This window comes from Entelurus aequoreus, linkage group LG15 (assembly GCF_033978785.1).
Source record: "Entelurus aequoreus isolate RoL-2023_Sb linkage group LG15, RoL_Eaeq_v1.1, whole genome shotgun sequence".
In the NCBI taxonomy this organism is placed as follows: Eukaryota; Metazoa; Chordata; class Actinopteri; order Syngnathiformes; family Syngnathidae; genus Entelurus; species Entelurus aequoreus.
The window spans coordinates 29819898-29847293 of NC_084745.1; the positions used below are offsets into that span (position 1 = coordinate 29819898).

General features: G+C 38.8%; 2 protein-coding genes across 7 annotated transcripts in view; one reads left to right on the top strand and one right to left on the bottom strand.

Annotated features, from left to right (window-relative positions):
• The first annotated feature begins 3020 nt into the window (after window positions 1-3020).
• Window positions 3021-8460, top strand: sec61g (SEC61 translocon subunit gamma). 3 transcript variants are annotated; one of them, XM_062022020.1, is made up of 4 exons: window positions 3021-3133; window positions 6675-6785; window positions 7981-8083; window positions 8298-8460. In XM_062022020.1, the coding sequence occupies exons 2-4, from the start codon at window positions 6692-6694 to the stop codon at window positions 8305-8307; spliced, it is 207 nt and encodes a 68-aa protein (XP_061878004.1). In that variant the 5' UTR covers window positions 3021-3133; window positions 6675-6691; the 3' UTR covers window positions 8308-8460. The 3 variants fall into 3 exon arrangements, with proteins under 3 accessions (XP_061878004.1, XP_061878002.1, XP_061878003.1); XM_062022018.1 differs by having other exon boundaries at window positions 3108-3254; XM_062022019.1 differs by lacking the exon at window positions 3021-3133 and adding an exon at window positions 5698-5852.
• Window positions 8461-12374: 3914 nt separating this feature from the next.
• The window catches only part of tpk1 (thiamin pyrophosphokinase 1), a 146818-nt gene continuing 131796 nt past the window's right edge, over window positions 12375-27396 (bottom strand). For 3 of the 4 annotated variants that reach the window (XM_062021188.1, XM_062021189.1, XM_062021191.1), the window contains one exon: window positions 12375-12979. In XM_062021188.1, coding sequence (XP_061877172.1) covers window positions 12831-12979 — 149 coding nt within the window. In that variant the 3' untranslated portion in view covers window positions 12375-12830. Of the gene's footprint in view, window positions 12980-14449; window positions 16141-27396 lie in introns of those variants that run through there. The other variant, XM_062021193.1, reaches the window with a different exon arrangement.

The following is a 27396-nucleotide window of genomic DNA, read 5'->3' on the forward strand; positions in this document are numbered from 1 at the left end:
AACAAGAGCAACAGGTGGCCCACTTTCCGCAATCAAAGGGGCTGGATGTGGACGTCAAAAAACTTAAAACATGCCTTTCAATATCTGGCATGAATAACACAGCTGTCATCATCATGAAGTTCACCAACAAAAAAACAAGGTGGCAATGCTGACACAGAAAAGCAAGTTGAAAGTTACAAAAAAAGTGCGGCCGGGGGCAAGTTTTTGATTTTTTTAACAGCCTGCACTAAAAAATTGTTTTAAAACACATTCAAAGTCAAATAAAAGCGCCAACAAGTGTATGTAATTAGAAAAGATTAAATGTTGATGCTAATAACACCAAGCTGACATGCAGGCTCTTTTCTTTTTACATTTTATATTGGCTTTGAAAATGAAAAAAACCCAAATGGCCGCCACTTTCTTTGATTTTGCGGCCTTCAGTGGAAAAAGTTTGGACACCCTTGGTCTACATCAACATGCATCTGACACAACGCAAGGACTTAGCATGAGACAGGAAATGCATTGTGGGATAAATAGTAGGGGTGTGGGAAAAAATCGATTCGAATTCGTATCACGATTCTCACGTGCGATTCAGAATCGATTCTCTTTTTTTTTTTTTTATTATTTTTTCCTTTTTTTCAATTTATTTTTTTCCCTTTTTTTTATTTTTATTTTTTTTTTAAATTAATCAATCCAACAAAACAATACACAGCAATACCATAACAATGCAATCCAATTCCAAAACCAAACCCGACCCAGCAACACTCAGAACTGCAATAAACAGAGCAATTGAGAGGAGACACAAACACGACACAGAACAATCCAAAAGTAGTGAAACAAAAATGAATATTATCAACAACAGTATCAATATTAGTTACAATTTCAACATAGCAGTGATTCAAAATCCCTCATTGACATTTTTATTAGACATTTATAAAAAAATGAACAATCGTGTCACAGTGGCTTACACTTGCATCACATCTCATAAGCTTGACAACACACTGTGTCCAATATTTTCACAAAGATAAAATAAGTCATATTTTTTGTTCATTTAATATTTAAAACAAATTTACATAATTGCAATCAGTTCATAAAACATTGTCCTTTACAATTATAAAAGCTTTTTACAAAAATCTACTACTCTGCTTGCATGTCAGCAGACTGTGGTAGATCCTGCTGAAATCCAATGTATTGAATGAATAGAGAATCGTTTCGAATCGGGAAAATATCGTTTTTGAATCGAATCGTGTCCCCAAGAATCGATATTGAATCGAATCGTGGGACACCCAAAGATTCGCAGCCCTAACAAATAGTCCATCCATCCAAAGCACTCGGAGCGCCAACTGTAAAATCTACACCAAGTTAAACAGAGTTAAAGACCTACTGAAACCCACTACTACAGACCACACAGTCTGATAGTTTATATATCAATGATGCAATCTTAACATTGCAACACATGCCAATACAGCCGGGTTAACTTATAAAGTGCAATTTTAAATTTCCCGCTAAACTTCCGGTTGAAAACGTCTTTGGATGATGACGTATGTGCGTGACATAACCAGTGAAACAGAAGTATTGGTACACCTTTGAATCCAATACAAAAAAGCTCTGTTTTCATCTCAAAATTCCACAGTATTCTGGACATCTCTGTTGGTGAATCTTTTGCAATTTGTTTAATGAACAATGAAGACTGCAAAGAAGAAAGTTGTAGGTGGGATCGGTGTATTAGCGGCTGGCTGTAGCAACACAACCAGGAGGACTTTGACTTGGATAGCAGACGCGCTAGCCGACACTAGCCGCCGACCGCATGGATGATCGGGTGAAGTCCTTCGTCCTTCCGTCGATCGCTGGAACGCAGGTGAGCACGGGTGTTGATGAGCAGATGAGGGCTGGCTGGCGTAGGTGGAGCGCTAATGTTTTTATCATAGCTTTGTGAGGTCCCGTTGCTAAGTTAGCTTCAATGGCGTCGTTAGCAACAGCATTGTTAAGCTTCACCAAGCTGGAAAGCATTAACCGTGTATTTACATGTCCAGGGTTTAATAGTATTGTTGATTTTCTGTCTATCCTTCCAGTCAGGGGTTTATTTCTTTTGTTTATATCTGCATTTGAGCCCGATGCTATCACGTTAACTCCGTAGCTAAAGTGTTTCGCCGATGTATTGTCGTGGAGATAAAAGTCACTGTGAATGTCCATTTCGCGTTCTCGACTCTCATTTTCAAGAGGATATAGTATCCGAGGTGGTTTAAAATACAAATCCGTGATCCACAATAGAAAAAGGAGAAAGTGTAGAATCCAATGAACCCTTGTAACCTAAGTTACGGTCAGAGCGAGAAAAAAAGATACGTCCTGCACTGCACTCTAGTCCTTCACTCTCACTTTCCTCATCCACAAATCTTTCATCCTCGCTCAAATTAATGGGGTAATCGTCGCTTTCTCTGTCCGAATCTCTCTCGCTGCTGGTGTAAACAATAGGGAAATGTGAGCAGCACTCCAGCTTGTGACGTCACGCTACTTCCGGTAGGGGCAAGGCTTTTTTTTATCAGCGACCAAAAGTTGCGAACTTTATCGTCGCTGTTCTGTACTAAATCCTTTCAGCAAAAATATGGCAATATCGCGAAATGATCAAGTATGACACATTTAAACATTTAAACATTTAAATCCCATATAAATTGAGGGATTCAGTCAATAGTATTTCTAAATTTAACCTCAATGTTTTTTATTTACTTTTGACAAAAAGTTATACATACCTATACTTTACTTTTGCTTTTTATATTATTTCATGTTCCTAACACTCACTTTTTATTAACCGCAAACTAAAATGGACTTTCTTTTTTAGAAGTTTATTGCACAAGTGGAACACTGCTCTGTACTTCCATTATTTTTCCATTTTAATGTTCATCCCACAAGAGAACATCTGATTATGCATCCAGTCAAATGTGACAATGAAACAAAATGCATGTCAATGAAGTCCAAATAAAAACATGCGTTGGTTATGTTAATTAACAAATAATTAAAGCAAGGAGGCGGGGCTCAGTCGTCACAATCAGTTAAGAGACGTCAAAGATCGTGTATTATTTTAAGAGGGCTGCCTCGTGTCCTTTCAAACGTGCTCAGGGAACCATCGAGAAACTCCAGTGTTAGTCCGAGTTTCAAGGTGTGTGGTTTTTTTTTTGCATCTTCTTTGAGAATGAGGTGGATATTTTTTTCAGTTGAGGAACATAAACCGTCTGACCAGCAGGATACAGAAAACAAGCAGCGTCCGAAATGGTATAAAGGTAATTGGTTATAAGGGGGCGTCAAACAAAGCCTAAAAGGTTTCGGGGAGATATGAGAGTTAAATCCTGATTGAAGTGTTTTGAAGATGTGTGACCAGCATGTGTCTTTATGTGGCAATGGTCAGCTGGGGATTGTTACCGCGTCGGTTATATTATTAAGTAACACCAAGACGGCAAGACATTTTTTATTTTATTTTATAAACATTTATTTATAAATTGCAACATTTACAACAAATTGAGAAATAATAATCTAAATAAGTACAAAAACAGCACAGAACAGCACCAGGGGATTGTAAACTCAATAAAGTAACTAAAAAAGAATGCAAAAAATATATATATAACAAAAAGTGCAAATAGCCATAGGCTCGGCAAGACATATTCCACAATGCAAGGCTATTCAAAACCGACAAACGCGCACTTCCGGTCCTTTCGATCACAAGAACCTTCCCTGTCGCCGACAGTTTGACTTTCAAAATAAAAGCACGTCGGTAATATAAAACGTCACCACACCACGGTAGGCAAAGTCGAGTAAACTTAAAAAAAGGGGGGGGGGGGGAAAATTTGCCCGTTTAAGTTAGGGGATTGTAAACTCAATAAAGTAACTAAAAAAGAATGCAAAAAATATATATAACAAAAAGTGCAAATAGCCATAGGCTCGGCAAGACATATTCCACAATGCAAGGCTATTCAAAACCGACAAACGCGCACTTCCGGTCCTTTCGATCACAAGAACCTTCCCTGTCGCCCACAGTTTGACTTTCAAAATAAAAGCACGTCGGTAATATAAAACGTCACCACACCACGGTAGGCAAAGTCGAGTAAACTTAAAAAGGGGGGGGGGGGGCAAAATTTGCCCGTTTAAGTTGGATAATTTACCCAATTTCCATTTACATCAACAATATGATTTGCCTGAGCTTGTACAGGACAAAAAAAGATAATTTACCCAATTTGTGCTATTTGCTTGTTAAAACTCTTCTGGAAAATACAAATTAAAAATGTCCAACTCGTACATACATTGAAGTACTCAGAATAATGGTACGTACTATCTCAGAAACGTTTTGGACATATTTCTATTGCTACAGGAGTGAGATTTTTTTCTTTTTAGCAATAAAACAAACAAACAAAAACGCAGCCAAAACACAAATACTTTCATGCTATAATAGCATGTGGACAACATAATTAAGTTAATGTATTATATTTCATGTGAAAGTATTTTAGGAAGCAGTTATAGGCAACATTGAGCTAAATAAATTAGTTCCAAAAGTGTGTTGTACTTTAAAAAAATCAACTGAAACGGAATAATCTAGTTTTATATTGATGACGTTAAAAACATACATCAGTGTATTCAAACTAAAAATAGGGGCCCGGGGCACACATTTTTTTCAGGTTTAATACAAACATAAATCTGTTGGACAAATTATTTATTGTCTTTCACTGTCAAATATTTTGTTATATGACCTTGTTTTTTTACAGTCTCGAATTTTCAAAGATTTGGATCTAAAAAAGAAAGATCTGACACTGAAAAAATGAATTGCAAAACAAAAGCTTTAAATCGAAAATAAAAACAAGCTCAAGCATCAAATATATTATCAAATATATATATTACACATTTCAAATATATATTTTTCACTTTAATATGTATTAAAGTGAAAACTGAACATTCACAATTTTTTTTCAACAAATTGATTTAAATTTTTCCCTTTCATGTATTTTGATATTTGAGCTTTTTTCCCCCAGATTAAGATACTTTTTACATGTTCAAAGATATGAATGCGACCTGTCCAGGGTGTGTGTGCCCGAGTGCAGCTAGGATAGGCATGCCCCCCGTGACCCCCAAAGGGACACGTGGGAGAGCAATGGATGGATGGATGGGATCTAAAAAAAGATCTGGCACTGAAAACATTTGAATTGTGTGAAACAAAAGCTTTGAATTTGAAAAAACAACAACCTCAAATATCAAATATATTAAAGTGACAACTGAAAATAAATAATTAATTCAAAAGAACTATATGAGTGAATCATAAAAATATATTTTAAAAACATTACTTGAAAAAGGCGTTATTTTTACTTTAAATACAAGGTTATTTTTTAATTTAACATCAACCTTTTTTTTTAAAAAAAAGTTTTAAAGTTGTATTTTTTTCAAGTACAGAACTTTTGGCCATAATTATCTCCATAAACAAATGCAATTTTTTCAGTGTAAAATACATTAAATCCTTCAAATCGTATGTAATAAATACACGCGATTACATTGTGATGTGCAGGACACTCTCAACAACGCGAAAAAGCTAAACGTGGAAAGAAAACGTATAAAGGATGTGTAGTAATAAAGTTAATGTATATATTAATGAAATGAGTGAAAACTGACAGAGACATTGTATCATAAACAAAGAAATACCAAATATATAAATGCAGTATGTCATGCCTGATTTCTTCTTTACCGCTAGATGTCACTGTGGACCAAAGTTTGCGTTTAACGTGTGAGACGAGTAAGTATTTCCGCGCATGCGCGTATAAAGTATACGTCAGCTTTATGCCCTCTTTTAAACCCTCATCGCTACGTGGCTGTTACTCTTCCGACGCTCCTCGTTAAGCAAGGTAAGAACGACCCTGTTCTACATACATTTTAAAACTATATTGTTGTTATATTACCGCATGTACTCCCAAACAGATTCAAGTCACATTTTTTTGTTTTCTTTGTTATCAGTGTGTATTCTTTACACAGACCAGTCATTGGTTAGCATGGTCGTGAGTAACCATAGCTCTCCAGAAAACACCTCGTCATACTACTAGCATATATCGAAACAATTGTGTTGTACATTTCACACATTTATAATACGTAACGGTACGACGACGCTTTATTAATGCTACTGTCATTAGATGTTGGGGGTGTTTAAGGAATGCGACTAAAGCCACCCGTCAGCATATATATATATATATATATATATATATATATATATATATATATATATATATATATATATATATATATATATATATATATATATATATATATATCCTACCAAGTCAGTCATACACTGTTTCAATGTCCATTTCTCTGATGACGCAATTGTTGATGACTGAAGTGTTGATATCAACCAAACCTAACCCCCCCCCTCCTCATCCCACACCCCGGATTGTAAATAATGTAATTAATTCAATGTCTATACTCTGATGATTATCATGTGTGATGACTATATTATGATGATAGTATATATCTGTATCATGAATCAATTTAAGTGGACCACGACTTAAACAAGTTGAAAAACGTATCGGGTGTTACCATTTAGTGGTCAATTGTACGGAATATGTACTTCACTGTGCAATCTACTAAAAAAAAACTCAATCAATCAAAGCATAACCTCGCAGTGAGTTAGCATGTAGCTAACAGTTTGTGGTGCTACCGGGTTGTGTTTACAGGAAACATCAAGATCAACATGGACCAAGTAATGCAGTTTGTTGAGCCGAGCAGGCAGTTCGTCAAGGACTCCATCAGGCTTGTCAAGAGATGCACAAAACCCGACAGAAAAGGTATGACTCCTCAACCCAATTGGACAGGATTTATTCAACTAATCAGGCTATTATTTTATAATCTAAAATCAATGGTTACTATTGTCTACAATGACAAAGACAATAAATAAAACCACGTGACCCACTTTTTTCCAATTGGGGGGAAAGTAAATATTTATTGAAGTGCAAAAGTTGCTAACAAGTATTGAGAAACCTTTTATTTTTTATTGTTTACCCATTTGGGATAATTGAATTATAAATGTTTCAATTACAACAGTACACAATATTACAGCGATGAAAAATGTTTATTACATTTGCATTATTAGGTTATGATTAAATTAGTGCTTAATTTGGCGAGTTAATGTAAACTTGAACTATTCAACCATCCATCCATTTTCTACCGCATGTCCCTTTTTGGGGGCGCGGGGGGTGCTGGAGCCTATCTCGGCTTCATATGGGTGGTAGGCGGGGTACACCCTGGACAAGTCGCCGCCTCATCGCAGGGCCAACACAGATAGACAGACAACATTCACACACTAGGGCCAATTTAGTGTTGCCAAGCAACCCATCCCCAGGTGCATGTCTTTGGAGGTGGGAGGAAGCCGGAGTACCCGCAGGGAACCCACGCAGTCACGGGGAGAACATACCAACTCCACACAGAAAGATCCACCATACCATTGTCAAATGCTTACAATATTGTCCATACAGTACAGACAGTTGAGTCATTTTGACTGTATATAACAACGATTTAAAGCCGGACATGGGCATGACATTTGTTTTAATTCGCATTAAGAAACATTAAATTACATTTGCTGATACCTGCAGAAACCCTGTAATACTGGCACTAAATAACACTTTTTTAGTCCAAATTACTAATGTCCAATATTGATATATCTCTCCTTCTAAATAAAACTTGTACTACTTTTGAAGTATACATTTCTACACTTTTCAAAGAAGTTGGCACTGGAAAATGCATTTCCACCTATTGTTGTACTGAAAAAATGCAATTGTGGCATTTTAACACAAAACTATGAATAAGCTGAAATTTGTTTTTGGGCTAAACAAACGTCTGATCAACAAACAACAAACAAGGTTTTGGAGCATCTCTTTTTCATGTGACGTTTTTGCACTGCTTTGACTTATACTTGCGCCGTTACAGTATGTGGTATGTCGGGATTTAGTTTTTTTAACAAATATCTTGATCACTGTATACTAGAATTCCAGAAAATCGCAATGGCCACAGCAATTGGATTCGCCATCATGGGATTCATCGGTTTCTTCGTTAAACTGATCCACATCCCCATCAACAACATCATCGTGTAAGTAACTGCAAAACATTGTTTCAATTCTTGTAAGGGTACTTTAGCAGAGAGAAAAAAAGATATCGTCATATTTTAAACATTACAGTAATTGTATTAATATGCGGTTTGATTACTTTGTGGAAAAAAATATGGATGCTATTGTAGTAATGCAACATTTTCAATTAGCAAACAAATAAAAAAATGTGTAAAACATAATATTTTTGTCTTGCAGCGGTGGTTAAATTCCAACTAAGCAAGAAGACAAACGTCAGAATCCGGCTTTAGAAGACCGACATGCAACATTCTAAAGGGGGATTGAAGGGGTGACATTTTTTGACATTCTGTAATTAACATTTCTATTTTGCTGTGTAAATAAAAAGCAAAAACCAACAATAGGAACCCAACATTTTCCCTTTATTTCCAGTTTTTCTGGCAACATAAATTCAGTGCACTCAATTGGAATGGAGTTGTATTATTTTATCAATGCTTTCATTGTGATACAGTATGAAGTAGAACAGCAATATATTTGTAATAGTCTACTGTTGATGTATGCACTGCAGGGATGCGACAGTATTGCGGTTTCAAAATCCCCACAATAACGCCGTGATGGGGACTGTATCAAACAAAAACTTGGTAAGTGTAGTTTTTGGCCAGTCTGAAAATAAACTACATCTCCCCAAATCCTCGGCGCAGTGCGGGACCGGCAAGGTGGGGTGTGGAACACTAAGGGGGAGGAAATAGAGGAAGCATGCGAGAGAAGTGTGTTCATAGTAGACGAGAGGACATTTTTTGGGACAATTACTAAAAATCATATCAAATCAGTCAATAACTGAGTTATATTGTTGACAGACAAACCCTTGCAAAAACATTACCTTTTTGGTTGAGTTCATCAAGTCTCCGTACCGCAAAACGCGCCAAATTTGTCCCGAGCGTTTCCAAGGCGACAGAGCTGGCGACGGCGCACCGCGCGAAGGGAAAGCACCTGGTAGGGGTTTGGACACTGCACACCTCCAGGAATAAGTAATATGAGAAGCTACCTGATTGACCTTCAACCGGAAGATATATTTGAAACAAACAAGGGTTCCCGCACTATAGGTTGTATTCACCTGACGTCACATGCCGCTAATTAAACATGCGAGGTCGATGTGGTGGTCAAGTAAATGTCTTTTGTCAAAGTGTTCTGGGCGGCATTTTGCCTTTCTCCAAGATAAATCCCCCATGCTTGCGTTGTTTTGGCTGTGGGAAAGTTCAAATCGCAAAAAGGTTAGTTATTTCAGAGTTCCTTGAGAGGTAATCCAGAAGGGTGAAAGAGTGAAAGATTTTGAGTATCCCCAAAAGAATGTGGCACGTTATTGACATCTTATTTTTAACACTAATGGCTTTTTTCTGGCCACTCTTACATAAAACCCAGCTCTTTGTGTATAGCTTATTGTGGTCTTTTTCACTGACACTCCAGTCTTTGACATGGAACTCTGCAGCTCCTTCAGGGTTACCTTTGGTCTCTCTGTTGCCTCCGATTAATGCCGTCCTTTTTCGGTCTCTTGAGTTTTGGGTGGGCGGCCCTGTCTTGGCAGGTTTGCTGTGGTCCCATATTCTTTCAATTTGAAGGTAAAATAGATTTTATTGTGATCCCGGGGATCATCAAAGATGTGGATGTCTTTATCACCCAACCCTAACTATGTGACTTCTGGAGATAATAGATTGCACAAGAACATTTTAGCGGGCTTCATAACAAAGAGGGTGAATGCATGTGCACATGCCAATTTTAATTTTTGAAATGTAAATTAATTAAAAAATATATTTTTCTCATTTCACTTAACCAACTTAGGCTGTTTTGTGCAGATTCATCACACATTTTGGTTTAAAAACAAGTTACAGGTTGTAATTTAACAAAATAGGTAAAAAGCCAAGGGGGCTGAATACTTTTGCAAGGTGCTGTATACTTTTAGCCTTTAGTAATTCCCATTTAAGTATTATCTTGATATTATTTGTATTTTATATTGTTTCTGAGTTCTTAAAACAAATTTTTGCTATGAGTTTTGGAAAGCATCAATAAAGCAAATTTGAGCAAAACCCAAGTTAATCTTTTACTAAAGGCAGCAATCATAAATTAGCTTTCAGCACATACACAATTTTGACATCTCGGCGGGGAAAGCCATGCGTACTCGTGACGACATGTGCGACAAGGCAACATGCAGTTGCACACAGCTGTGATCACTTCTCCGTCTTCTTTCATAAGCAGCCAGGTCTTCAGTGGTGTCTTCGATTATCTTTGAGTGGTTAACATAATGTGAAAATAAAAAACAGTGAATCAAGGCCATCGAGTGCTACTTAGTTTGTTTACAAGGACGCGTCCTCCCAAGACGCAAGGTTAAATTATATTATAACTGTACCTGAGCATTAACGATGCATGATTTATCTGGGAGAATCTTAATACCAATTTTTCTTTGACCCAGCCACCAGGGATGATGCTCGAAACCGGTTTTCCCGGTTGTTTGATAAGAAAAGAACCGAGTCCTCGGACTCAAATCCCTTTTTGAGAACCGGTACCCGTTATCAAGACCACTATAGTAAAGAAAAAGAGTTGGTTCTTTATTCGAATCCCTGAGAACGAATCCCTTCCCACAGGAAATGCCCTGTGACGCAATGTTATGCCCATTTGATTGTAGACTTACTGACACCTTGTGCGATATGAAAATACTACGCGTCATTAGTTTGGACACGTCCGAGTTGGCGAGTCAGTTCAGTTCATGAGACAATTGAGAAGTAGACAAGTTTTGTTAGCTCCTACAAGCCTTGGAAAAGATAAGTCTGTAAATAAACAGTTTAACTTGTTTATATAACTCAATATTAAGGTGGAAAGTGTTTCAATTTGATAGTAAGATTTGTATTGAAAAACGATTTTTGTGCACTGTTTCAATGGATGTTTTGAGGACTTAAAATGACTGCCAGTCGTGTATTTCCACCATCGAAATAGTTTCAACACTCAGAAGTATTAGTTTGATAGTACTGTATATTTGTGTGAAGCTAATATTTACATATTGTGTATTACATTTCAGTATGTTAATTGAATCACATAGCTTATACATTTGTCATTGTGTGTATTTCAGTTAAAAAAAACAACAAAACAATAGCAGTCCAGTGCAAGACAAAAGTAAAGATAGGAAAAGACGAAGCAAGATTAACAACAATTAAGAGCCTAAATGGATTAATCTGCTTTGGAACTTCATTAGATGTGTTGGATTGTTTGTTAGCTGTCTGCCAAGCTGTATAACCTCAACACGTATAGTGAGGGCAGAACAGGCAATATGCAATTATTGCCAGGCTTCGCTCTCATGTAAGGGAAGAAGAATTGTTGATTGATGACTGTGGTGTTCTTAGTGTCATAATGTGTGTAGTTAGTATGTTCCAATAGCAGCAGAAGTGCAGTTTTTGGAGAGCTGTATTTTCAGTTTTGTGCCCAGGGGACTGATTTTATTTAACACTATATTATTATTTATACACCTATAGTGATCACAGAGACAGGTTGTTTTTGTGTTACTGTTATTTGTTTTTCTGAAAAATCCCACTTAATATAATTTGGGTAACAACAGTCAATATTTTTTTTTTTAGGGGTGTAACGGTCAATATTTATTTTATTTTATTTTTTTCTTATAAATTTAAAGTGAGCTTTTGTTAAACCAAATATTGTTTTTTTCCATATACAACAACCTATCTGGAATCGATAATAGGCTCGACCTATCGGTTCGATAAGAGGATTCGATAATGGGCTTAACCTCGATAATTTCTTATCAAACATCCCTACCAGCCACACACTAAGAAGTTGTTGGCCTCTGTGCTTTTCCAAGTTTTTATCTGTCGTGTAGAATGACGTCTGGAGTTCAATCTGTTGCGGATAATCCTTGATCACTCGACAAAAGTATAGCTAGATTCTATTGTAGTTAGATTTTTTTCTTGTATCTACAGGTACTTTAAGCGGTAAGATCTAGACCCGGGGTTTACTTAGTTATTAGCACACTGTTTGCTGCACAGTTGCCATATTGTGAATATCATATTTTTGCACTTAAAATACATGTTGGTATAGAAACAAACTAGTTATAGAGTATTTGAGTTTTGTTTGTGTCCAATTACAGCAAGTGTTTATCCTAAACATTCCTGCCACTTCATCAACAACATCGTACTGTGGCCTTATTACCGTGACAATATCTTACCATGGAGTCTTGATATTGTTACATCCCTGTTGCACTGTCCTAAAAAGTCCAGCAGTGTTTTGTGTAGCAAAATCTGTACAAGTTTCAACAGTTCAGAATCAGAATAGTTTTTATTGCCATTGTTTGAGAACGGGTTCACAAACTAGGAACTTTTCTTGGTGCAATTAATGTTCATGTGCCTGATGGCCGAGGGGAAACAACTGTTGAGGTGGTGGGAGGTGTGGGTCTGGATGGACTGTAGTTTCCTGCCTGAGGGGAGAGGAGAATAGTTTGTGTCCAGGGTGAGAAGAGTCAGCTGTGATCTGACCCACATGCCTCCTGGTCCTGGAGGAGAACAGGTCCTGGAGGGGTGGGAGCTTGCAGCCAATCACCTTCTCAGCAGCACGTACGATGCGCTGCAGTCGATGCTTATCCTGGACTGTGGCGCCGGGGAACCACACGGTGATGGAGGAGGTGAGGATGGACTCGATGATGGCTGAGTAAAACAGCTCCAGCATCTCGGTCGGCACCTTAAGTTTCCTCAACTGCCGCTGGGCCTTCTTGATGATGGTTGGTCAACATTCCAGCTCTCTGTGGATGCCCATACTCCAAAGCAAAGGCTGCTCTGTTGTCACAGTCACACACTTCCTGCCCTCTCCGGGGCACACAGGCTGGTAGGTGTTGGAGGTGCTCACCAGCTTCCCGAACTGAAGCACTTGGTTATCTGGATGGCGGGAACAGGAAAAAGTTAGCACATTTCAAACAAAGTACTATTGGGTGTGCAAATGAGAATGCAAATAACTGAAAATATTTAGATCCCTTGTCTTAAAAAGGTAAGTCACTTTTTCCAGCCACTGTGGACATTATACAATAACATTGCAAGCTTTGCATCTATTGTGGCTCTAAAATATTAGTGTCAGCTGGACATTTGCTTGTTTACATTTTATGTATGGCTACTTTAGGATTATTACTTGTAAATAAATGCAGGTGATCATAAATACTGTTTTAGTTTATTAGCAGTTGCATAAACGTGTTTATTTTTTAAATTTGTTTTGCAGGTGTTTAGCATATTAAATGTCACAGGTAATGACGCAGCAAGAAAAATTGAGTGACTGCCCTCAAGTGGCCGATAGGCAGTACTGCAGCAGATTGCCCATATTAAGATTAAAGTACCAATGATTGTCACACACACACACTAGATGTGGTGAAATTTGTCCTCTGCATTTGTCCCATCCCCTTGGGGAGCAGTGGGCAGCAGCAGCGGCGCCGCCGCGCCCGGGAATCATTTTGGTGATTTAACCCCCAACTCCAACCCTTTGTTGCTGAGTGCCAAGCAGGGAGGTTATGGGTCCCATTTTTATATGTGGCACCATACAGGCAAAGCAGCCTGGTCTTCCATCCATTTTTCTACCGCTTATTCCCTTCGGAGTCGCGGGGGGAGCTGGAGCCTATCTCAGCTACAATCGGGCGGAAGGCGGGGTACACCCTGGACAAGTCGCCACCTCATCGCAGGGCCAACACAGAGAGACAACATTCACTCACATTCACACACTAGGGCCAATTTAGTGTTGCCAATCAACCTATCCCCAGGTGCATGTATTTGGAGGTGGGAGGAAGCCGGAGCACCCGGAGGGAACCCACGCAGTCACGGGGAGAACATGCAAACTCCTGGTCTTAAAAGTTAAATCATACACACTCTTGCACTGTACATTAATCTAAAATTCTGAGTTCATATTATCACAAATGTTATTTTAGGAGGTTTAAAACAGTACGTGCGTCTGATGTCGAAAGTGAGAGTGACACAACAAAAGCTGGACAAAATGGTCAAACGGCGACCTCTTGTGGTCAAACTAGAACGCGCAGGAGTATCAAGGCGCGCCAACAGGACTAATTTAATTTATTCATCCAAAATCTAAAGACTGTTTCGAAATTTGCGTGTCACGATTCCATTTTGCATGGCTTTACAAAATTATTTCCCTCCCCGCCCCACAAAATTAGATTTGTTAAATAATGTAAATGCAATTTCCGACTCTTGCACTACGGAGTCATTTAAAAAGTTTTACACAGGCCTCCATTTGTAATTTACTGTACTATTGACTACCTGAAAACAGCTTTTAAAGCATTTCTGCATACGAGATTGTATTGTGTGTTTAAACTAATTGCATGCATTAAAAATATTACATCAAGCGGGCAATAAAAAAATTGAGTATTTGGCTTTTACCAAACCCCCAGATAACTCAAGTGGCTTTTTAAAAAAAAGTTTATTTTGCGCTTAGTTTTTGTTTTTAGCTGTAAAACCCATCATACACAAAGCGAGCACTCTAAACCACCTCTGGGACACAAGTCACATTAGAATACACAATTTAATCACAATGAAAAAGTTGCAAAGAAAAGGAAGACCAAAGAACAAAGTCAGCAGACAATGAAAACAAGCGCTTGTCCACAGGCGTAAAATGGCTACAAACAGCCTTTACCTGCTTCAAAGACTGTAAAACAATCATTGTGTTCAAGCTGGCCGATACCAAACACAATGCAGAAAAAGCTGCTTAATAATTGAGCTAGCACGGAGCCCAAAAAAGTGTAGGAAGACAAATATGAAAGAAATGTGTTGTCTGTGCAGGGAAACCTTCAGTGTTAAGTCTACTGAGACATTTAAATAGCTTCATTAGTAATCCTCTCCTCAGTTGATACCGATCAATAGCGGGGGTTCCAAATGAGCGTCACACTCCTCCAGCGATAACAATGAGGATGTTTGCTGCCTGTAATTGCATCTGGGCGACGTATTTACACAGCAAATTACCCAGAGGAGAAGAGTGTAAAGGTAGAGAAGGGGATTATGGGTATTTGGGGTCACCGTGAAGGAGCTACAGTAATCGAATGCAACAACGTTAGCAGACTAAAGTTAAGCTGTTAAATACGAAATAAGACTCAAGGTAATGCAACACCATGGAAGCAAATTGTCGTGACAGGAACATGATGATGACCATAGAGGCGTAAATACAACATAGCTGATCAGTATTCGTTACTGGAAGAGTTTTAGAAATCCTAATAAGACCCCACGAGATAACAATTCTTGAAGAACACTTTCCATAGAGTAAATCTTTTTTGATATATTTTATTTTTATTGTATAGCGATATTACCTTGTATTTAATAACACATTAACAGCAATAAACATGGGATTACTGTTTTACCAGAAGTAGATCTGGCTATGGGAGTATGTGCATGACAGACACAACCAACATAAATATAGCTCAAGTACGTAAAATTACATATAAAAAATGTATTAATATTTTACAAATGTGTAAATATTTTTATTTCGTACTATAATTACCTATGAACAATTTAAAAAGACTACAATTCAGTTCAATCCAATATGTTCAATAATCATGTGTTTATATTCCAGATAATGTCCAAATTTTATACGAAAAGGTAAATTGAAGGTGGATATGTCCATAGGGGAAAAAAAGTGTTGGATATTTCCTATTGCAGTGAAGCAATTCAAAACGGCAATGTAGTTTGAGCATTCATTGAAAAAGTAAACAAAACACAATAAATTGGCGAAAATCTATGAAAAAACAAATGTTCTTTAGACATTAAATTTTTAGGGATAATGTTTGGCTACAATAAAAAATTAAATGGCATGTTTGTTTTGAAAATACGGTCATAAATCTGCTACGATGACGGCGTTTGTCGTCGCTAAACCCCACTATAAGACTATTACAAGGGACATGTTGACTGACCGCTGAATAAAAGTTTAGCATAAACCAGGTCTGATTGTATCCATGGGGTGATTCAATCCATCAAACGTCGATTCAATCCATCGACGACCAAGTTGATGATCAGCTACAGCAGTGACTGGTCGCCATAATCATGTGGTTGTGGCCCTAAACAACCGCAAAGAGTGGCCCATGTTTAAATGTTTTTTCATGGTATCGGAAGGTCTACAACAAACATATTTTGATGTACTGCTGCATATGACACTAAATTAGTTCAGCCTTTAACAACTGGATTTAGTTATTGTATGAATAAAAAGTCTAAATTAAGAACCTCTGTGGTGAAGGAAGGAATGATAGACGTACAAAATAAACAGCAAATACGTGATAACACCTTGGCAAAAAAAGAATTCATTGGTATTAATGGGCTTTATTTTTATTAAGTTGACAAAATAAAATATGTGGACACATGTAATTTTTGACGTTAAATATCACATTTTGGCACATGTGCATGTACAAGTGATATTTCTCATAAACATGTGTCCTCCAAATGTAGCGTCTGTGCCGTCTGTATAAGTGACATCATTTGAAAGCTTATAAATCATAGAAACCAGATTTAACCTCCAAATGTTGCATTCATAAGTTTATCAAAAAATGTACCTGGAAGCTGTAATGGCAGGTAGACACAATGTTTAATTTCAGTGTATAAACCCAATCAAAGACAAGATTCATAATCATAAAAGGTTATTTTGGCTTCATATACAGGGAGTTTTTGCAAAAAAATGCTTGTGTTGGCATAAATCAAGGCAAAGTTTGTCATTATTTTGTACCATCACCAGCAAAAGTAACCTGGTTATAGCAGTGCAATTTCCCATCAGTGTCCTTACATATTTATATATAACCGTTATTTATGGGTCGTGACGTAAGTGGAAGGCTCGCATATTGCACTGTCAGCACCATCTGCTCGGCCATGATAGCCACTTCTATTAAATGTTTATGATGCCACGACTGGGTCGGTCGAAGTGCGTCAGGTGGAAAAATACTCGTTTGTGGCTTAAGTTGACAGAAGATGCAGGAAAATAAGTCTCTGGTGGGAAGGAGGCTTGTCTTTGGGTTTAGGGGACTTCTTGTGTTTGACTTGTTGCTTACAGGAGGACAAGCTAATAGGCGGCTCGAAGCAAAATATGACAACACCTTTCATACATCTCAACCATATTTCGTAGGACCATTTTAAAATCGGTTACTAAGGCTCCTAATTTAGCTGCTGACGTATGCGGTCACACAGCATTACCATATTTTCCGGGCTGATACTTATGTTGCACCCACCAAATTTTCGAAAAAAAACAAATGTTTACGTATATTTTATGACATATATATTGTTTATATATATTAAAGTGGAACCGAAGGGTGTGTTCCAACTATTGTGGGATCACACGCCTCAGCCTTCCCAGTAAGGTCTATTCAGGTGTACTGGAGAGGAGGCTACGTCGGATAGTCGAACCTCGGATTCAGGAGGAGCAGTGTGGTTTTCGTCCTAGTCGTGAAACTGTGGACCAACTCTATACTCTCGGCAGGATCCTTGAGAGTGCATGGGAGTTTGCCCAACCAGTCTACATGTGCTCTGTGGACTTGGAGAAGGCATTCGACCGTGTCCCTCAGGAAGTCCTGTGGAAACCATTCAGAGAGTATGGGGTATCAGACTGTGCTTGTGTCGGTCCGATCCCTCTATGGTCAGTGTCAGAGCTTGGACCGCATTGCCGCAGTAAGTCTGATTCATTTTCAGTGAGGGTTGGACTCCGCCAGAACTGCTCTTTATCACCGATTCTGTTTACAACTTTTATGAACAGAATTTCTAGGCGCAGTCCGGACGTTGAGTGGATCCGGTTTGGTGGCTGCAGGATTAGTTCTCTGCTTTTTGCAGATTATGTTCTGTTGGCTTCACCTGGCCAGGATCTTCAGCTCTCACTGGATCGGTTCGCAGCTGAGTGTGAAGTGACTGGAATGAAAATCAGCACTCCCAAGTCCAGTGTCCATGGTTCTCGCCCGGAAAAGGGTGGAGTGCCATTTGCGGGTTGGGGACGAGATTCTACCCCAGGTGGAGGAGTTCAATACCTCAGAGTCTTGTTCACGAGTGACTGAAGAGTGGATCGTGAGATCGACAGGCGGATCGGTGCAGCGTCTGCAGTGATGTGGACCCTCTATCGGTCTGTCGTGAAGAGCTGAGCCGAAAGACAAAGCTCTCAATTTACCGGTCGATCTACATTCCCATCCTCACCTATGGTCATGAGCTTTGGGTTATGACCGAAAGGACAAGATCACGGGTACAAGCTGCCGAAATGAATTTCCTCTGTCAGGTGGCGCAGCTCTCCCTTAAAGATAGGGTGAGACGCTCTTGTCATTCGGGGGGAGCTCAAAGTAAAGCCGCTGCTCCTCCACATCGAGAGGAGCCAGATGAGGTGGTTCGGACATCTGGTCAGAATGCCCCCCGAACGCCTGACTCTGGTAGGACACCACGGGGAAGACGCAGGACACGGTGGAGAGACTGTCAACCAGCTGGCTTGGGAACACCTTGGGAACCCCTGGGAAAAGTCGGACAAAGTAGCTGGGGAGAGGGAAGTCTGGGCTTCTGTGCTTAAGGTGCTGCCCCCGCGACCCGGATAAGGTGAAAAAGATGGATGAACGGATGGACATATTAGCTGCACCAGATTAACTGTAGATACAGTGTATATACCAGTACGAAAGATATTAGTAAATGTTTATTTACATATTATAATTGTTTCCAAACGATGCCTGTAACACGGCAGTATAACAGATGATCAAACAAAATAGAAGTCATCATCATAAACCCACTAGCCATGAAAGCTAGGTCCTGAATCAGCTAAACAGACTCAATAACTCCTAACTAACTCAGTTTTGGTGAATTTGTGACTCTGGAACAATACAAAAAGAATGCCATTGTAAGTTAATAATACTAACACAGACACTCGTAAATGTGTTAGCATATTAGCTAATGCTAATAAAGCTAACTTGATTACATTTTGATCACATGTACAAATATGCATGAAAACAGTAAGTGTGAATTGTTTTACTTATATTGTAAAACTTAAACGTTGCTTGGAGTGATGAATGAAGAATCCTTTCGTGCAGAAACGCTATGGACGAATACCTCATATTCAAGGACTGAAAGGGGAATTACATTTTCAACCCGCAGCAGTAAGCAAAATATTCAAAAAGATTGGGCCGTACCACAATCAATCACACACCTTTTCAGTGTCTGTCGGTGTAATATGAAATACAAAACATGGCCGTTAGCAAAGAAATATCCATAAATTTGCTGCACCGTTTTATAAGCCGCAGAGCTCAAACCGTGGGGAAAAATGTAGCGGCTTACAGTCCGAAAAATAAATTTTTAGTTTTTTGCCCTTAAAGCTGTCTTGTGTCCAGTGAATTATTTTCTGAGTTAAAAAACAAAAACAACCCAACAAATATTTGGTGGTGATTAAAAAACCCCCCGATCCAACCACCAGAGTATCGATACTATGCTTGGTACCGTTACTGTCGATATTTGTATTGATCCGCCCATATTCAAGAGCTCTAGCTGAGCGTTTAGCATGAATTCTTGTATCCTTCTACGGTGTGTAGCGTAGGATGTTTAGCTAGTCCTCGTTCTCCAGTGATAATGTTACTTGTAAGAAATGTAGTTTATTTGCCGCCATAGAGGCGAGGATTAGTGACTTAAAAGCGGCTTTGCACTGTGAAAGGACGTTAGCGAGGATTCTACATTGCTTTCGCATGAAATTTACAGCTAGAATGTGTCCTCATCATTCATTAATCACAATTACAGGTGAGTAACTTTCACATTTGAGCCGATACCGGTACTCAACGGTGCCAATTTGTGGTACTTTTTTGTGTTTTAGGAAATGTTAATTGTTTAATAAATCCTGACTTTTTAATGTAACATTAAAAAATTTGTGTCTTATAGTGACTGTGCTGTCCAGTTGTTATATCGTGTTTTCTTATTACATTTCTGAGTCTCATTTGCAAGTATTGTAGACTTTGCATGCAGTATATTGTTTATACCGCGCAAACCCAGGAAAATATTTATGTCCAGGCTGGATAAAAAAAAAGGCGCATGAAGAAGAGTTTTAGAAGAGGAGAACGTCAGGTGTGTTTGCATTTTTTTTTTTTTTAAAAGATCAGAAAAGTGGAGATGTCTGCCTGCGGCAGGGCTGTTGGCTAAAGACCTCACTGAGCCAAGCGTGTCACATGCGTCTAGCCGTTTGACAAGGAGATAAAACTTGCACATCACTTGCAATCATACAAAAATGCGACTGAACGTTGAACACGACGCCCCAGCTGCCGTGCTTCATCTCAGCATCAGTGGGTGTGGAGACAAGAAATTTCTAATTTATCGATCTGGAGTTGAACAAAATGCTTTTTCCTCCAGCTCGAGAAAAGGATCTGTGAACATGACTGCAGAAACACGTCAAAAAAGAGGAAATTCCCTGCTGCTTTAGGACAGAATGGTTGTGTTTACAAATCATGTGGTTGTACACTCATAGTTTGTTTCGTGAAGACAACACAAAACATCATTGAGATGCTTAATTAGCTTTGTAGGGATGTGCCGATTAATCAGCCACTGATATGTATCAGCCATTTTTTGTGAAAAAGTATGTGATCGCCATTGCAGATTAATGCCTTTTAGACTTTTCGGGTTGGCACAATTTTAGTCTCCCGACTGAGAAGCGGCTAGCAGCTAATCATATCTCTCCATACAGTGTGGAGCCAATCCCCTACTGTAAGCTAACAATAATCACCTCTATTAAAGCAAATAAACTGCCTAAAGGCCTACTGAAACCCACTACTACCGACCACACAGTCTGATCGTTTATATATCAATGATGAAATCTTAACATTGCAACACATGCCAATACGGCCGGGTTAGATAAGTAAAGTGCAATTTTAAATTTCCCGCAAAATATCCTGCTGAAAACGTCTCGGTATGATTACGTTTGCGCGTGACGTCACGGATTGTAGCGGACATTTTGGGACAGCATTGTGGCCAGCTATTAAGTCGTCTGTTTTCATCGCAAAATTCCACAGTATTCTGGACATCTGTGTTGGTGAATCTTTTGCAATTTGTTTAATGAACAATGGAGATAGCAAAGAAGAAAGCTGTAGGTGGGAAGCGGTGTATTAGCGGCCGGCTGCAGCAACACAAACACGTAGCGGCTACGTCGTAGCGGCTACGTCGTAGCTGGTGTTTCATTGTTTACATTCCCGAACGATGACAGTCAAGCTTTACCATTGGCCTGTGGAGAACTGGGACAACAGAGACTCTTACCAGGAAGACTTTGAGTTGGATACGCATGCTTGTGAAGATGGGACAACATAGACTCTTACCAGGAGGACATTGAGTTGGATATGCGCTACCGTGAGTACGCAGCTGCGGCTTCCAAACATTTGATCGCTTGCCCGTACGTGCGTGCCGCTATGTGCATGTCACGTACGTAACTTTGGGGAAATATATGTGCTGTATGAACTTTGCGGAGGTGAACGGTACTTTGGGCTGTGGGATTGAGTGTGTTGTGCGGGTGTTTGATTTGTATTGGCGGGTTATATGGACGGGAGGGGGGAGGTGTTTGTTATGCGGGATTAATTTGTGGCATATTAAATATAAGCCTGGTTGTGTTGTGGCTAATAGAGTATATATATGTCTTGTGTTTATTTACTGTTTTAGTCATTCCCAGCTGAATATCAGGTCCCACCTGCCTCTCACAGCATCTTCCCTATCTGAATCGCTTCCACTGCCCTCTAGTTCTTCACTCTCACTTTCCTCATTCACACATCTTTCATCCTCGCTCAAATTAATGGGGAAATCGTTGCTTTCTGGGTCCGAATCGCTCTCGCTGCTTGTGGCCATGATTGTAAACAATATGCAGATGTGAGGAGCTCCACAACCTGTGACGTCACGCTACTTCCGGTACAGGCAAGGCTTTTTTTATCAGCGACCAAAGTTGCGAACTTCATCGTCGATGTTCTCTACTAAATCCTTTCAGCAAAAATATGGCAATATCGCGAAATGATCAAGTATGACACATAGAATGGATCTGCTATCCCCGTTTAAATAAGAAAATCTCATTTCAGTAGGCCTCTAAGTATCTTAAGTATTATTATCAAACATTGTTCTCACCGAAGGACGAGGCTAAACATGCTGATAGCGAAGCTAAGGTAGCTTGAAACAATACCAAGAAATAAGTGCCAACAGCAATTGTGGTGTCACCATTGTCACAGTGAGTACAAAACATGTAAAAGGAGGGTGGATCAATCCATAAATTGGTGGTGTTGATACCAAGGGTAGTACCATTATAAGATCGATACAAGAGTGGTTAGGTTCATATTTTTCAAAATGTTTTTTTGTTGTTTTTGTTCATGTTTACAAACTCGGAATAATTCCCTGGACACAGGAGGACTTAAGGATTTAAATAAGTAGTGGATAATAGTTGTGCTTTTGTTTAGTTATTGTGTATTATTTACTTTGTTTTGATCCAACAATTGTACATAACAAAATAAAATCAGGAACTAGTTTCAATATTGTGTTGTTGTTAAACTGTCAGCAACACTCATCATACATACAGTACATTGGAAATGTTACAGGTCATACATGTGATCAGTATCGGAATTGATATCAGCCGATCTCAGTCCTGGATGATTGCTATCGGAATCTGCAGCATAAAACACTGACTTTGACCGAGTATGATTAATTTCAACATTGGATTTATGCCTGTCTGCCTTAAAAATGTGCTTGTTTAGTCAACAAACCATATTAACATCAACCGTACACAGATGTAATGTTTAGAGAAAAAAGTAGCCCACATTTGTTTTAAGAATAAATTATTCAATGCAACTGCACCCCCTGCTACCCCGAACGGGACAAGCGGTAGCAAAATGGATGGATGGATAGCTGGTTTTTGTGGTTTTAGATTAACAGTAGAAGTACCTCTTTTTCCTGTAATCTGTAAATCCAAATAGTCTTTCTAGACACTCAACAATATCAATACAAAACACATTATTGTAGTTTTTACATGCAGTACACAATGTGAAATACATACAATGGACATTTCATGATTACTGAAGACTCTTTTTGGCGAATGCGGCAATGAATTTCTCACCTTCTTTATCAAAGTGCTGGCACTTACAACTTTCATTGGCAAACAGGGGTACCGGTACTAGTTTGAGTGCAATGTTTGGTCGTACGGTTTATGAAAACAGGGGCCATATTTTAGCAAAATATTGAGTCAAATTTTGGCGTACGAGAACCCAGGTACCGCTGTCTAATTGTAAAATTAGTAACTTTTTTCCTTGGAATTTACTGAAAATAACATTAAAAGACCAAATTAACACCTAAAATGATTGAAAAAGTACTATTTGAACATGTTAAGTATGTCCTATGTTAAGTTTTTCATCACCCAATTTTGTATGTATTATAAACCAGTAGTACCATAAACTTAACCATAGAGCCTGGGATCATTGTTGGGCCATTCAAAAGTATGTTTCTATTTATCTGTATGGGCCACAGTGGTAGTCAGTTGTAATACACTTTTCCACCACTTGTGGCAGCAATGACAATATCAAACAAACTGAAGTCTGGTGCTAAAGTCATAGAGAAGTTTCTTAAGCACAAACATGATTAAAGTGGTGAAGCTGGATTTTCATTTGCCCTTTAATTTGATCTACAATTCAGTTTATTATTTCTTATTTATTTTAGCACAACATATATTGCTATATTTCTTGTCAGTTTTTACAAGTCCCTTCTTATGCAGGATATTTGGTTAGTACTTATTTTTCTATTCAGCCTGACATAAGCCGAAAGTTTGTGTTCAACAATAATCCTTTTTTTACACAATTTGACAAGGTTGTAAGTAGGTTAGATATAATTATTGAATATGAGCTCTCCCCGTGACTGCGTGGGTTCCCTCCGGGTGCTCCGGCTTCCTCCCACCTCCAAAGACATGCACCTGGGGATAGGTTGATTGGCAACACTAAATTGGCCCTAGTGTTTGAATGTGAGTGTGAATGTTGTCTGTCTATCTGTGTTGGCCCTGTGATGAGGTGGCGACTTGTCCATGGTGTACGACGCCTTCCGCCCGAATGCAGCTGAGATAGGCTCCAGCACCCCCCGCGACCCCGAGAGGGATAAGCGGTAGAAAATGGATGGATGGATGGATTAAAATCAACTAATTCAGTGTTAATATTTGAGTGTAGTGGAAAAAGTTGGGCCCTGAGGTCAAAAAGGTAAAGAACCCCTGCAATATACTATATAACTACTGTATATAAAATTGGAAGAATTTCAAAGTTTGATTCCCCATTCGTGATTGTCTTATAATTCACTGTGGATGTTGTTTTTGTGTACGCTGACACAATGAGCAGACATACACAACACTCTAATCATACTCATTTTTTTATTTACCTTTTTAAAAGAAACCAGATTATAATCTGAGAATATGCATAAACATCACAATCCTGTCCCTTCAAGAAACCTGTAATCCAACGTCAGTGTCCTCATGAGGATTTCACTTGTCGGAATACAAGGACTCACAATGCTTTTTTTATTTGTTTGGCAAAGGCGTTTTATTCAATTCAGCCCTCGTGAGAATAATAAATGGCTGGCATTGACGATCCTAAAATGTGCTCTTAAATTTCACCCCGGGGCCCACGCCGGCCGTTTCAACTGCAGCTGCCACGCTTTTGATTGAGCGGCACGCTGTTAGGAAGACACCAGAGACAGAACTGTGTGCACGTTAGTTTGGAATGAGTGATTGCACCTTTTTTGTCTGCCTCTCTCAAAAAGGGGCCATCAAGGATGAACGTAATCAGGAGCAGTCAGTGGTCACCTGTGGCTCCATTCTGACAACCCACGCTAACAGACACTGAAGCACATTCTTAAATAGTGCTTTCCATTTGCTATAGCACTTATTGGAAGGTAATATATTGTTCAGGTTGTAGAAGGACCTTCACAGAGATAGCTCCAGTATATTGCACTGTAACATAACCATGTTTAACATGGCAGTCTATTAAGTTATCCTATTTGACTACAACAACAGTCCATCAGCTTCTCACAGCCTCAGTTCAGTGCACACAATTAAAGCAATAAAAGCATAAACATCCCTTTCATCGCTTATAAAACTAATTTTGTCAAAAGGCGGGTGTAACAAAGCCTCTTTTTGTGTCGTTCTCGCCATTTCCGGGTCTAAATTGGTTGTCAGTGTACCAACTTGTCGGAATACATCCTCGTCTTTCTACCATTTCGGTGAGAGGCATGATTTATGATCTACAATAAACTTCTACGAGCGAGGAAGCAGCTTAGCAGTCGATGTCAACATTGGCACACATGCTATTAATCACGGCGCCACTATAAATAGTTTGTCTGCGTAAGTGCTTATAATAATATCACTAATACTTCAATCTACACTTCACAAACTTTACTAAGCACTTATTTCTTAGGGTTGCTTAAAGCTAGCTTAGCAGGCTTTATTATTATTATTATTAACTCTCCGTGTGTAACATGTTTAGCCTCCTCCTCCAGTGATACTATTACTTAAGATTAGAGATGTCCGATAATGGCTTTTTTACCGATATCCGATATTCCCCAACTCTTAATTACCGATACCGATATATACAGTCGTGGAATTAACACATTATTATGCCTAATTTTGTTGTGATGCCCCGCTGGATGCATTAAACAATGTAACAAGGTTTTCCAAAATAAATCAACTCAAGTTATGGGAAAAAATGCCAACATGGCACTGCCATATTTATTATTGAAGTCACAAAGTGCATTTTTTTTTTAACATGCCTCAAAACAATAACAGTACAATACTTTTTCACAACATGGTCACTACTGCCTAGTTTCTCTTGTTATATTCTTATTTTACTGTTATATTTTTATTCTCATTGTTGCTTTTTATTTTTATTCTTATTGTAATATTTTTCTATTCTGTTTCCATTTATACCCCCATTATTTACTTTTTAAATTCGATCTCAATTCTGTACACTGCTGCTGGAATTTAAATTTTCCTGAAGGAATCAATAAAGTACTATCCATCTATCTATTCAAACAGCAGCTTGGAATTTGGGACATGCTCTCCCTGAGAGAGACTATGAGGAGGTTGAGGTGGGCGGGGTTGGGGTGGGGAGAAGCGGGGGGTTTATATTGTAGCGTCCCGGAAGAGTTAGTACTGCAAGGGATTCTGGGTATTTGTTCTGTTGTGTTACGGTGCGGATGTTCTCCCGAAATGTGTTTGTCATTCTTGTTTGGTGTGGGTTCACAGTGTGGCACATATTTGTAACAGTGTTAAACTTGTTTATATGGCCACCCTCAGTGTGACCTGTATGGCTGTTGATCATGTATGCCTTGCATTAATTCATAATGAGAACAGCTGGTAGATATTATGTGACTCGGACGTAACGCACGCAAAGGAAATGCCTTTAAGGTTTATTGGCACTCTGTACCTCTCCCTACGTCCGTGTACACAGTGGCGTTTTAAAACGTCATACATTTTTCTTTTAGAAACTGATACCGATAATTATGAAACCGATACCGATAATTTCCGATATTAGATTTTAAAGCATTTATCGGCCGATAATATCGGCAGCCCGATATTATCGGGCATCCCTACTTAAGATACTCTGTTTATTTACAGTAATAGAGGTGAAGTGAATGATAATTATATAGCCCCTTTTCTCTAGCGACTCAAAGTGCTTAACATACTGAAAAGTGCTTGTGATTGTTATTAACTTAGGGGAGCTGCTCCTTACTGTGTATGGAGATACGCAATTAGCTGCCAGCTTGTCAGCCAGGGGACTAAAAATAAAAACAATATTGGCCAGAGGGGATCGGCATGGAAATGCAATAATCGGCAGTGGGGGTAACATACTTTACACCGTCCTTCATTTTTCACATGTTGATTTTATCCTTATCTTTTAATTATTTTATGTGTAGACTGTGAAGTGTCATTGGTTTTTTGAAAGGTACTTATAAATTAAATGTATGTTTTTTTTTTTTTCAAGAAAATCAACCGATACTGATCGGCGACCGCTCGTTCGGCACACCGCAATAATTTCCACTGCAGTAACGTTACCACAGAAATACATGAGATACATCCAGCAATATATTTTATACAGCTGATTTAGTGCAACAACTGTTAGTCCAAAGTGATAAAAACAGATATTATAGGAGCTTCTCTAATTATTTACACCCCTAGCAGCCATCGTTGAAAGCCAACTCGGGGGGGTAACAACAATTCAACTTTGCGCTTAGGAAATCCGAGGCATTCCATTTGAAACTTCCGACAAGAAACTCGAAAATTCCGATTTTCCAGTGCAAAGGGAACATAGCATAATGATATCTGCTTTCCTTCTTGGGGT